Source organism: Hemitrygon akajei, chromosome 12 (assembly GCF_048418815.1).
Source record: "Hemitrygon akajei chromosome 12, sHemAka1.3, whole genome shotgun sequence".
NCBI lineage: Eukaryota > Metazoa > Chordata > Chondrichthyes > Myliobatiformes > Dasyatidae > Hemitrygon > Hemitrygon akajei.
In genome coordinates, this window is record NC_133135.1 from 96,240,970 (window position 1) to 96,254,424 (window position 13,455).

Consider the following 13,455-nt stretch of genomic DNA (forward strand, 5'->3'; position numbering starts at 1 on the left):
TGTAAGAGGGAGCCGAAGTGGGGAATGGAAGAAGAGGCAAGGAAGGAGGATGTGAAAACAAAAACAAGCACAACAACAAAAGTTAGTGAAATTATTATTCATACTATCAGGTTAGAAGCTACCCTGACAGGATATGAGGTGTTGATCCTCAAACCTGAGAGTGGCTTCATTGTGGCAGTAGAGGAGGCCATGGACCAAAATGTCAGGATGGGAAAGAGGATTGATATTAAAATGGTTAGCCACTGGGCTGCTTGTTATGGATTGAGTGAAAGAGTCCCCCAATCTATGCTGGGTCTCACCATTGTAAAAGAGACAATAACAGGAGTACCAGACACTGTAGATGACCCTGAGAGACTCACAGGTGAAGTGCTACCTCACTGGACAAACTGTTTTGAGATCCCTGAATCAAGGTGAGGGAGGAGGTGAATGGGTAGGTGTTGCACTTCTTCCACTTGCAGAGGTAAGTGCCAGGAGGGAGACTGATGGGAGAACACTAGAACATCAGAAATGTTTTGACAAGGACAGGCTATTCAGCCAACCACGCTTGCCAAGTTCCAATTCACAGAGTATTGAAATAACTAACGAGTTTCGATTTGAAAGTCTCTAAGGTACTACTCTCAACTACACAACTAGGTAGTTTGTTCCATGTGTCCACAAATCACTGTAAAGAAATGCTTCCTGATGTTAGTGTGAAATCTCCCTTTAGCCAGTCTCTATCTATAGCCCCATGTCCTCAATAATGGATTAATTTTGAAGTAGCAGCTGATAACCAACTTACTTATACCCTTAATGATTTTGAACACTTCTATCATATCTCTTCTCACTCTATGTCTACTTAGGCTAAAGAGTTTTAAATCTTTCTTTCAATCTTTCTTCATAGCTCATACACTGCAGACCTGGAATGAGTCTCGTCACCCTTCTCTGGACTCTCTGCAGTGCCTTCACAAAATATGGAGACCTAAATTGTATACAGTACCCAAGGTGTGGCCTCAAAAGTGCTTTATACAGTTTAAGGAGAACGTCCCTAGACTTGAACTCCACTGAGCGCATTATATAGAACAACATTCTATTTGCCTTTCTAATCACTTCTGTGAATTGTCTAGCCGCTGATAGTGATGAGTCTTCCAGGATAGAAAACATAGAAAACCTACAGAACAACACAGGCCCTTCAGCCCACAAAGCTGTACCGAACATGTCCTTACCATAGAACTACCTAGGCGCCCTCTCATGCTAGCCATTTCAGCCCTGGGAAAAAAACCTCTGTGACTATCCACACGATCAATGCCGCTCATTATCTTGTACACCTCTATCAGGTCACCTCTCATCCTCTGTCACTCCAAGGAGGAAAGGCCGAGTTCACTCAACCTATTCTCATAAGGCATGCTCCCCAATCCAGGCAACATCCTTGTAAATCTACCCAAATCCTTCTCATACAGGGCGCTTTCTAACTCAAGAACCCCCTAATATATCTTTATATCTAATATTACCACTTCTTATATGTAATATTTTACATTTACTTACATTAAATTTCATCTGCCATTTATCTGCCCACATCTGGATTTTGTTAGACCTAACTACATTGATTCTGCTGCCTGAAATATTATCAGCCTGTTCCCTCTAATTTTGTGTCATCGGCAAACCTTACTAGTTTATTTGTTATGTGTATTCAAATCATTAATGTAAATTAAAAACAGTATCAGCTCCAAAACTGATCACTGCAGAACCCCACTTTTAACACCTTCTATGTGTGAAAATTATCTTCTCACCCTATATTGTCATTTTCTTTTTGAGCCCCCTTTTGCACATTTTACCCTGAATCCCTACCTTCTATAATTTGATTATTAACCTCTTGTGAGGTTCCCCTGCCAAAAGCCTTCTGAAGGCCCCAATGATATCAACTGCTCTATTCTTACCCCAAATTTTAGTTACCTCTTCATAGAACTCCAGCATATTATTAACGTGGAAATTGATTTCCCTTTTCTAAACCCATGCTGGCTTTCTGCTAACATGTCTGTTCTTATCAGCTGCTTTTCCAACTCATTCTTTATTAATGTTTCTATTATCTTACCTACAATACATGTTAAGCTTACTAGTCTATAATTACCAAGGTCAGTGCAGTCACCCTTCTTATGTTCTGAGACAAATTTCCAGTCCTTAGGGATTTCACCAGTCTTCATTGACTTTTTGAAAAATACATGTTAGGGGTTTGTATTTATAATCACTGACCTCTTTAAATACCCTTGGATATATGTTGTCTGGTCCTGGAGATTTATTAGCTTTGTCTTTTCAGCTGAAGCAGGAACTCACTTCCTAAGATCTCTAAGTCACTTAAAACAACCTTATCTTTCTCCACACTTAATGGCATATTGTTAACTTCTTCAGAGTTGAATACTTTAACAAAATATGAGTTAAGAGTATTTGTTAATGTCCTTCTCTGCATAATTTATCACCCCACTATTATTTCTAATACACTTAACTTCCTTCTTGACTGAAAATAAAAATCTTGGTGTCAATCAATATTATCAATAATATTCTTCTCAACCTGCCTTTTGGTAATCTGAACTTCTCTCCTGACTATAGCTCTCATATTTTCATATGCTCTATGGTTAATGCCATTAGTATTTTTTTCTGTATTCTTCTATGTTTTATCTAGGCAGTTGATCTATTATTTTCTTTGCTTCTCCCGAACTTGGGTATAAATATTTCCTGCACTGCATGTATTACCTCTTTAAATCAACTCCATTGTTCCTCAACTGACTCAATGTCAAACAGTTCCTTCCAATTTACCTTCTAAAGTCTTCTGCACAAACTTTGCCTTTCTGAAATTCAAATTAATGGCTTTGGTTTTTACTGATATACTCTCCCGAAAAACTTCAAAACTAACAATGTTATTATCGCTTGTTCCTGAAAGCTCAAAAACTTTTGTACTCAATATTATGTCCTGATTGCTACAGAATATCAAATCTAGACATGCCTCCCTTCTTGTTGATGTATTTACATAATGAGTCAAAGAACAATCATTCAATAACTCAATGAATTCACTTTCCTGTAATCCATTAATCACTGGGTTATCCCACTCAATATTTGGGAATTAAAATCTTCCATAACTATAACATCACCAGCAGAACATGCTTTTTTAATATTCTGATAGTTTTTTATTAAAGTCAGCATTAGGGGGTCTATAACATACACTCAATGTTATTCCTTATTCTTATAGGTTTCAGTTCTCACCCAGATATCCTAAGTCTCAATTCATCTCCCATCATAAGCAGCCTCATGTTTAAATTCTCTCTTATGTGGCAACTCCTCCACCTTTATGATCTTGCTTATCTTTCCTAAGTATATACCTTAATACTATATTCACCACCATCATTTGAGGTTTCACCACCATCACCAGGTTTCAGTTATTGCTATTATATTACACTTGCATATATGGATATTGTTGCATCTCCGTTTGCCATGAGCAAGGCACCAAAAGATTGGAAGATAGTTCATTGTCCCTTTGTTCATACAGTAGGGAGAAGCCTGGAAACTACAAGCCAATGAGCATGACATCAGCTACCCCTTTCAGAATTCTCGGGTGTTCTGGTCCAGGTGACTCATTCACCTTCAGACCTTTCAGCTTCCCAAGCACATTCTCCCGAGTAATAACTACACTCACTATTACTACCTCTGCAGCGTCATTTTCCAGCAGTCCAATATCTACTCTTGCCTGCCTTTTACTCTTTATATATCTGAAAAAACTTTTAGTATCCTGCGTAATATTATTGGCTAGCTTACTTTCACATTTAATCTTTTTCCTCCTTATGGCTTTTTTAGTTGCATTCTGTTGGTTTTAAAAGTTCCCAATTCTCTGACTTCCCACTAATTTTTGCTCTTTTACTTTTATGCTGGGTTCGACTTCCCTTCTCAATCACTGTTGTGTCATCCTGTCTTTAGAATACTTATTTGGGATGCATCTATCCTGTGTCTTTCAAATTGCTCCCAGAAATTCCATCCATTGCTGCACTGTCTATTGTCCCCTTCCAGTCAATTGTGGCCAGCATCTCTCTCATACCTCTGTAATTCCCTCTACTCCACTGTAATAGTGATACATCTGACTTTAACTTTTCTCAAATTGCAGGATGAATTGTATCATATTATCACTGTCATATCAAGGATTCCTTTACCTTAAGCTCCCTAATCAAATCCAGTTCATTACATAACACCATATCCAGAATAGCCTTTCGCCTAGTGCGCTCAACCGTAAGCTGCTCCAAAAGGCCATCTTGCAAATGTCACTCCACTCTTCAAGATGGGAGAGAGGCAGATGAAAGGAAATCATAGGACAGTTAGCCTGACAGTGGTTGGTAAAATGTTGAAGTCGATTGTTAAGGATGGGGTTTCGGGTGGAGAAGTATGAACAAGGCTGGAAATCTTTTTGTCATTATTTTTCATCCCTCACCCAATTAAACAACAGGAGGCAGCTTTCAGCAACTACACCTAAAACTTAACCTCATGGAAAAATGAAGCAAAACTTTAAATATGAAGTATGCCGACAATGAGAATTGACAGCTACATCTGTATTTGTATATTATTAATTTAAAGTAGAACATACAACAAACACCAATGGGAGCACCACAAGATACAGTATCACATCAATAATTAGCAGATCATTTCATTGCAGACCCAGGACCTCAAACAAGTTGGTGTCCCATTGTGTGTTAGTAAGGCCACTGGAAACTGATACAGTGCATGATTCAAGGGTACATCACAGCAACTCCCACATCCTAGAGTGGATGTACATAAAAGGATACTCATGATCATGACTTTGCAGCGAAACCCTTCAGCAGACTGTTCTCAATCACAAAAACTACAGCATTATTTTCGTATCAATAGCAATCAAGATCCTAATTGCCATATCACAAATACACTTTCACTGTTGATTTGTGGATAGAAGGAGCAAACAGCATTCCAATCTGCAAGTACTTTGCCCCAAGTTTGGGATTTTGTCCACATGCAGTTACCAGAAACATTTCAAATAAGAAGGCAGGTATGTTTCAGTGAATATCTGTACCTACAATTTTAGTGGAGAACTTGACCAGGGGAGTGAGCATCCCTGAGTTGTTATCTCAGTAATTAATGCCAACTCTTTCGCTGCCAAGCAAACTCCAACCTTACATTCTTCACTTTCCTGCCTCTTCTCCTCCTCTCACCGAGAATCATCATGTTTATAGGTTGGGCTACAGATTCCTTGTAGCCAATATATTTTTTCACTATTTCAGAAGGTAGAAAGATATAGGACTAGCTCCAAAAGTGTGACTTTCAGCTCCCAAGAAGGATGATAAGAATCTGGGTCACAGCCAAGGAACTGGTCAGAAAAAATCAGATAGTTGATTACTGCTTTAGAAAATGAAAATAAAATTCTTCATTTGCTCCATTTCAACAGACATTACACGTGATCATTTGAAAGCCAGGCTGTCATTTCCATGTAATACCTGGACATAACCTTATAACATTACTCAAACATCCCCATAGTCCTCAAGTATTGATTAGCTTCAAGTGGTGGCCACAGTCATTACAAAGACAAAAGTGCAATATTTTGAAGAAGGAATCTCCTCCAGAGCATGAGTAAAAATCCCTGCCATGGAAAATGCTGGGGTCACTGGAACGAGGAAAGAAAGCTTCAGCTTAGTCCTGCCTACAGCATTGCAGCTTCCTACTTAACACTAAACTTACCTGTTTGTAACAGCATTGAGATTCTCCCTTTAGGGAAGGGCGCAGCAATAGAAGTTCCCTTCTATTTCCACAACTCTGCCATGCCAGATCAAGGAATTTGAAACCCAGAGCTGTCATATTACAGTTGTTGCCAAACTTTCTGCCCACCTACACTATGCCTTACCTATTTTAAGTGTCTATCTAAACTTCTCTTAAAGATAGTAATTGTATCTGATTCTACCACCTTCTCTAGCAACAAGTTCCAGATACAAACTACTCTCTATAATAAACAAAAAATTTCTCTTCAGGTCCCTTTTAAAACTCCTTACTCTCATCTTAAGCCCATGTTTTTGTTTTCAATATAGATTTCTATATACAGTTGCAAGAAAAAGTTTGTGAACTCTTTGTAATTACTTGGTTTTCTGCACTAATTATTCATAAAATGTGGTCTGATCTTCATCTAAGTCATAATAATATACAGACAGAATCTGCATAAACTAATAACACGATTGTACTACTCTTTGTCAATAGTAAGCACGCCTGCTCTTCTCAAGAAAGTTCTGTTTATATGATCAAAACAAATTTCAGAGAACGTTAGAGTAATTGCAGAGATGTATGAAGCTGGAAAAGGCAAAAAAAGCATTTCTAAAGACTTGACTGTTCATCAGACTACAGTAAAATGGAGGAAATTCAGTACTGTTGCTACTCTCCCTAGAAGTGGACATCCTGCAAAGATCACAACAAAAGCACAACATGCAAAGCTGAAGGAGGTAAAAAAGAACCAAAGGGTAATACCAAAAGAACTGCAGAAATATCTAGAACTTGCTAAAGTCTCTGTTCATGTGTCCTCTATAAGAAAAACACTGAACAAGAATGGTGTTCATGGAAGCACGCCACTGAAGGAAACCACTGCTCTCCAAAAAAAAAAATTGGTGCACATCTCAAGTTTGTAAATCCCACTTGGATGTCCCACAACACTTCTGGGACAATGTTCTGTAGACAGATGAGACAAAAGTTGTAATTTTTGGCAGAAATACACACCACGATATTTGGAGGTAAAAGGGCACTGCACACCAGCACAAAACCACACCCCAATTGTGAAGCAAGGTGAAAGGACCTTCATGGTTTGTGGCTGCTTTGCTGCCTCAGGGCCTGGACAGTTCGCAATCATTGAGGGAACAATGAATTCAAAGTTCTATCAAGACATTTTACAGGAGAATGTCAGGGTAGCAGTCTGTCACCTGAGGCTTAATAGAAGTTGGATGATATAACAAGACAATGATCTGAAACACAAAAGTAAATCAACAACAGAATGGTTTAAAAAGAAGTAAATTTATGTTTTGGAATGCCCAAGTCAGAGTCCAGACCTCAACACAATTGAGATGCTGTGGCATGACCTGAAGAGGGCTGTTCATGCAAGGTATCCCAGAAATATTGATGAACTGAAACAGTTTTGTATGGAGGAATGGCTTAAAATTCCTCCTCACTGTTGTGCAAGTCTGGTCAGGAAACATTTGGTGGAAGTTATTTCTGCTAAAGGAGGTTCTGCCAGTTATTAAATACAAAGGTTCACATTCTTTTTCCAGCCCAGACTGTGAATGATTAAATAATACATGTTCAATAAAGACATGAAAAATACGATTGCTTGTTTTAGGCACATTGCGTGTGTCTATTATTGTGACTTAGATGAAGGCCAGACCACATTTTATGAGTAATTAATGAAGAAAACTAGTCAAAGGGTTCATAAACTTTTTCTTGCAACTGTACTTCTATCGGGTCACCCCTCAGCCTCTGTCATACCTGGGAAAACAAGCCCAACTTAGTCATTCTCTTCAACACTCAAATTCTTCCAATCAAGGCAATATCTCAGTAAAACTCCCCTGTACTTGATCCAGCACAACTATGTCCTTCCTCTGATGTGCATATAGAATTGTATGTCATATTCTAGGTGTGGACTAATCAGCACATTTTCCCTGTGATTGCATGGGTTCCCCCAGTTGCTTTAGTTTCAACCCGCAAGCCAAAAATGTACTGGCTGATTGGTTAATAAGCCACTGTAAATACCCCCAGATGGGTAGCAGGAAAACTGGGGTGTAGATGGGGCTGCAAAAAGAAAAATCTAGATTAGTATAAGACGATACAACCAAAACAGAAAGCAACTTTAAAAAATTATCAGGAGATAAAATATGAAATATGAAATCCAGTCAATAATATAAAAGAAGATACAAACCATTTTTTCAGATATATAAAGAGTAAAAGAGAGGCGAGAGTGAATATCAGACCACTAGAAACTGACACTGGAGAGGTAGTAATGGGGTCAAATGGCCGACGAACTCAGTTTTTGTGTCAGTCTTCACTGTGAAAGACATTAGCAGTATGTCAGAAATTTGAGAGTGTTAGAGGGCTGAAGTGAGGGTTGTTGCTATTACTGAGGAGCAGGTGCTTGGGAAACTGAAAGGTCTGAAGTTCATCTGGACCAGATGGTTTACATCCCAGGGTTTTGAAAGAGGTAGCTGAAGAGATTGTGGAGGCATTAGTAGTGATCTTTCAACAATCACTAGATTTGGGAATAGTTCCAGAGAACTGGAAAATTGCAAATGTCACTACTCTTTAAGAAGAAAGGGTGCAGAAAAAAGGAAATTATGGCAAGTTAGCCTGATTACAGTGGTTGGGAAAATGTTGGAATCCATTATCAAGGATGAGGTTTCAGGGTACTGAGAGGCACATGGTAAAATAGGCCAAAGTCAGCATGGTTTTCTTAAGGGAAAATCTTGCCTGACAAATCTATTGGAATTTTTTGAGGAAATAACAGGCAAAGGACCATCAGTGGATGTTGTTCACTTGAATTTTCCAAAGGCTTTTGATAAGTGCTATGAAGTGAAGCTGCTATGACATGAAGCTGCTAACAAGAGCACATGGTATTACAGGAAAGATACTAGCATGGAGAGAAAATTGGATGACTGGCAGGAAGAAAAAGTGTGGGAATAAAGGGAACCTTTTTTGGTTGGATGCTGGTGACTAGTGGTGTTCCACAAGGGTCAGTGTTGGGACCGCTTCTTTTCACATTATATGTCAATGATCTGGGTGAAGGAATTGATGATTTTGTGGCCAAGTTTGCAGACAATAAAAAGATAGGGGAGCATGAGGTGTTGAAGTAGGGAGCCTGCAGAATGGACAAAGATTAGGAGAATGGGCAAAGAAGTGGCAGATGGAATACAGTGAAGTGTACGGTCATGCACTTTGGTAGGAGTAAAGGTGTATACTATTTTCTGAATGGGGAGGATATTCAAAAATCTGAGGTATAAGTGTTTTTTGCAGGATTCTTTAAGGTTAACTTGCAGGTTGAGTTACAGGGAAGGAAGGCAAATACAATGTTGGCATTCATTTCGAGAGGACTAGAATATAAAAGCAAAGATGTAATGCTGAGGCTTTATAAGGCATTGGTCAGACTGCACTTAGAATATTGTGAGCATTTTTGTGTCCTTTACCTATTTTCTTAGAAAATACATGCTGCCATTGGAAAGGGTCCAGAAAATGAGGTGGTTCACAAGAATGATTCTGGGAATGAAAGGGTTAATGTATGAGGGGGTGGCAAGGTGGAGATACATCTCTACCAAAGGAGGTGTAAGGTGCTCCTTCCCTTCATTAGCCTGCAGGTCACCCTTGGGCAAATTGTAGCACCTGCTTAGCCGCCAAGCAAGGTCACGTGAAAGCATGGAAGCAGGTGGTGGATGGACATATGACCAGCTGGTGCATATCACAAGTCCTGGTGATACAACCACCGATGTCAGGCAGACAATCTCTGAAGAGTATTGACAATGGCTGGCATCACATTTCTTGTAAAGACACTTCCCAGAAGAAGGCAATAGCAAACCACTTCTGTAGAAACATTTGCCAAGAAAAATCATGGTCATGGAAAGACCAGGATTGCCTAGGTCATACGACAATGCACATAATGAATGAATGGACACACAAGGAATGTTTGCTGGTTCTGGGTCTGTACTTGCTGGAGTTCAGAAGGGGTGGGGGGAGGGGAAGGATCTCATTGAAACCTATCAAATATTTATAGGCCAATATAGAGCGAATGTGGAGATTATGTGTGGGGGAGTCTAGGACCAAAGTGCACAGGCTCAGAATAGAGGACATCAATTTAGAACAGAGGTAAGGAGGACTTTCTTTAGCCTGAGGGTGGTGAATTTGAGAAATTCATTGCAACAGATGGAGGCTGAGGCCTCGTCATTGAAGCAGAGTTTGATAGGTTCATGATTAGTCAGGGCATCAAAGGTTATGGGTACAAGGCAGAAGAATGGAGTTGAGAGGGATAATAAATCAGCCATATTGGAATGGGGGAGCAGACTCAATGGGCCAAGTGGCCCAATTCTGTTTCAGTGTCTTATGAGCTTATGGTCTTACATAACAGTAGTCCAACTGAATTCTGGATGGTTAGAACAAATGTTGTGGAATATAGGGCCTACTTCTGTGCTCTCTAAGAATAATTAAGAAGTTTTTAAAATAGAAATGTGTCATTGTCTTGTTTGCACCTTGGATAACATTCTCGCCTGGATCATAATCCAAGACCTGGACATCTGACTTACAGTCCTGCAGTGAAGAAGTGCTACATCATCATTCTGCTCCCATCTGTCACCTCAAATGGTTGTAAAAGATTCCATGACACTGTTTAAAGAAGATTTTTAGGGAAGATTTTTATGTTTTTTCAAAAAACCCATATTTCTCACTCAGATTCTGTCAGACATGTTGGTGTAACCGTTGCCCTTATCTATACTAGTGACCACATTTTAATTGTACTGCTTTGGAAGATCTGTGTAGGAAAAGGAAGATTAATAAAAATGAAAGTTATTCTTTTTCTTTATCTACATTTGGGGCAATTTTGCCATACACACGTGCCTAGAAATTGGTTAATTAGCACCCTGTGTGATTTAATCCAGAATTGATTGTAATAATTTTAAACTTTAAAAATCCACTATTCAAGAAAATATTTCTATCCTTACATAAATAACTGGAGCAACAGAGTGCAACTTCTGTTTTTTTTAAAAATATGCCCATTAGTGTCAACACAATTCAGATCTGTTGCTCTCCTGACTATTTAAAGGGACACTCCTTGACATCAGGGGCCCTGGCTAGAAGCTTCAAAAGGCTGCAGGCTGCTCAAAAACCTACTAGTCCCTCGTACATACTGTAACAAATAGTGAATACTTTCTGCAGCATGGAGCTACTGATGCCCTCACCCTGTGGAGATCTCGGTGGTGACCCTATGCTAGAGGTTTTGGGGCAGGAGTTATCACCATCAGCAAAGAGCCAATGAAGCTACCTGCTGCCTGGACCTCTCTGAAGGGCAGTGTATTCACAGGCTCAGGTTTTCCAAGGATCGTCACTGGGATATACCACACTCTGCATGATAAAGCCAATTCTGAACTTACTCTTAGAATAAAACACAGCCACGTTTCTCCATCTACTGCTGATGAGAAGATGGAATCTCAGGCAAAGGTGTTCAGCATGACTACAAGTGGGAGCAGCCCACTGTGGGTGGGTCCTAGTGGCTAATGCCTTCTTTCTGGGAAGCACTGATGGTGGTCTTCATTCAGAATCCACCCCTCTGGCCATTGCCTGAAGATCAGAACTACCCTCTCTACTTGCCTGTCTACTCACATAGAAACACAGCCCCTCGACTGCTGCCCTATTCTACTATAACAAATTCATACAAATACCAGGATCATTGTGGAAAATGCAAGGTATTCTGAAAATGATATTCCAGTGCCCATGTTTGTAGGGGAACCTTTCAGCTGCAGATACTATAGGGCTGTTTGCCACACACTCCACAGCCTAACAGTCTGAAAGTGTCATGGTGTGGAGGAAGAGTAGCATGGAGACCAGAGCCTAGGGGTCATGAGGCACAGGAACAGCCAAGACAAGAAAGGATACCAGGGAAAGACCTCGTGGAACACTGCCAACCCTTAGCTCCCGGTAGACAACACTGTGGAACAGTGAATACATGGGCAATAAAGAAAAGAGGCTTTCAAGATGAGCCTACAGAATCAGACCCCACTTTGGATAAAATGCAGACACTCCAATCCTTAACACCAACACAGTTCACCAGTCATTGGCCAGGGCAGCTCAGATGACACAATAAACCCTCATCTGCCTCTCCTCCAGAGCACCTGCATTGATAACTAACATCAATGAATGACGGTGCTACAAAAGGCCGGCAGGTCACTCTAGGGGTTCTCATGAGGTCGTGAACCTTATTTGTGTTTTTTCCAACTGAGTGGAAGTTCTCACAGCCAGGACAGTGGGAGCCACCTCCTGCCTCTGGTGGTCTTGGCTGAGGATTCCTTGCTCCACCCCACCCAGCGCTGATGACAACATCCAGCTCTCTTCCACAAACTGTAGGGTGGCCTCCCCTGTAGCCTCTGTCTTCACAGCAGCCAGTGTCCAGCTGCCAAGGGGACTGTGCTTTTAAGAGCTGCTGCTCTTCTCCGATTCATAATCATTAAATTTTCAGAAACTCACAGAGCTTAGTCCATTTGCAAACAACACAGGTCCTGTTTTAGCCCTGTCTACTGGTGTGAATCACTCTAGATGGTTACAGACAATGCTGAATACTCTCATGGTGCTTTGCAGGGAAACACAACACTGGTTTTTTTTTAAATCACACCATAAAAAGGTGATACCCAATTTCTAGGCAGTTACATCCAAACCAGTACATGAATGTCCAGCAGTGAATGGGTTAATGGTGTGATGGTCTCCTTCACTGACACTGCACAGACTGAATCTCCAGTTCTCAGTCCATCACCACTGACACGCATCAAATAAAGAGACCAGACATAGAACCCTACAACATGAGACTCCCTATGTCCTACACCATGGGTTTCTCTTGGGGGAAGGAGAATGACAATTGGAATATTTTAGTTTGGAGCCTCTACAATCCCACTCCCAGAGTCATCTAAACCATCCGGAAAACCCGTCTCATATCTGTGGCCAGAGCCATTGGCTCTCATTCCACCAGCTTCATGCCTGTGCCCAGTGCCTGACAGCTCCATTTCTTGGCTCCCAGATGCTCCATCTGGCAAGCCTCCACCAGCCACGTCAGTGATGACTGAACGATAGACTCCATCTCCCTCTGCCAGCATCAGCTTCAGCTTGGGGATCCAGTGCTTGCGGACCACCCTTCGGGCATTGGTACACATATCTGCGGCAATGGCATTCATCTCACTCTCCTTGAAGTTTGGAGCAAAATTCTGACAGTAAACTGCAAGAGAGAAGGGAAACAAAAACATTTATTTCTCATACCTTTCATAAGAGACCATCAGTGAAATGTTTCTCTGAAGGTGGTAGAAGCTGTAATGTACCATTTCATAGGCAGCAATGTTATAAGGACCAGATGATTGTTATTTTTTAAAATAAAACTGGAAAATAAGTAAATTTTTCTCAGGATTACATCCAGTTCGTTAACTATTCACCTTGCCATTTTAAGAGGGTAAACAGAGCTCAGTAGAACACAGTGTCTGAAAGATGACATCTCTGACAGTGTGGTACTACTCAGTACAACAATCTCTTGAGAGACAATAAGTTCTAAGTTGCATTATAATTTTAATTCTATCCCCAACTGTCTCCATATTAACTTTCTACCATTAGGACCGTCTAGGTCACAGTGTAGAATAATACTGATGTTTCTTGTTCTCCTTTTTATAAAGATTGATTCCATATCGTATGTATCAACCCATCATCAAGAGAGTTCTC

The 13,455-nt window shown here is 40.4% G+C and overlaps 1 protein-coding gene across 3 annotated transcripts in view; it reads right to left on the reverse strand.

Annotated features, from left to right (window-relative positions):
- Window positions 1-4,517: 4,517 nt before the first annotated feature.
- Window positions 4,518-13,455, reverse strand: part of LOC140737302 (nucleus accumbens-associated protein 1-like) — a 68,105-nt gene continuing 59,167 nt past the window's right edge. For all 3 annotated transcript variants that reach the window (XM_073063713.1, XM_073063712.1, XM_073063711.1), the window contains exon 6: window positions 4,518-12,964. In XM_073063713.1, the coding sequence (XP_072919814.1) occupies window positions 12,621-12,964 (344 nt within the window). In that variant the 3' untranslated portion in view covers window positions 4,518-12,620. The remainder of the gene's footprint in view (window positions 12,965-13,455) is intronic.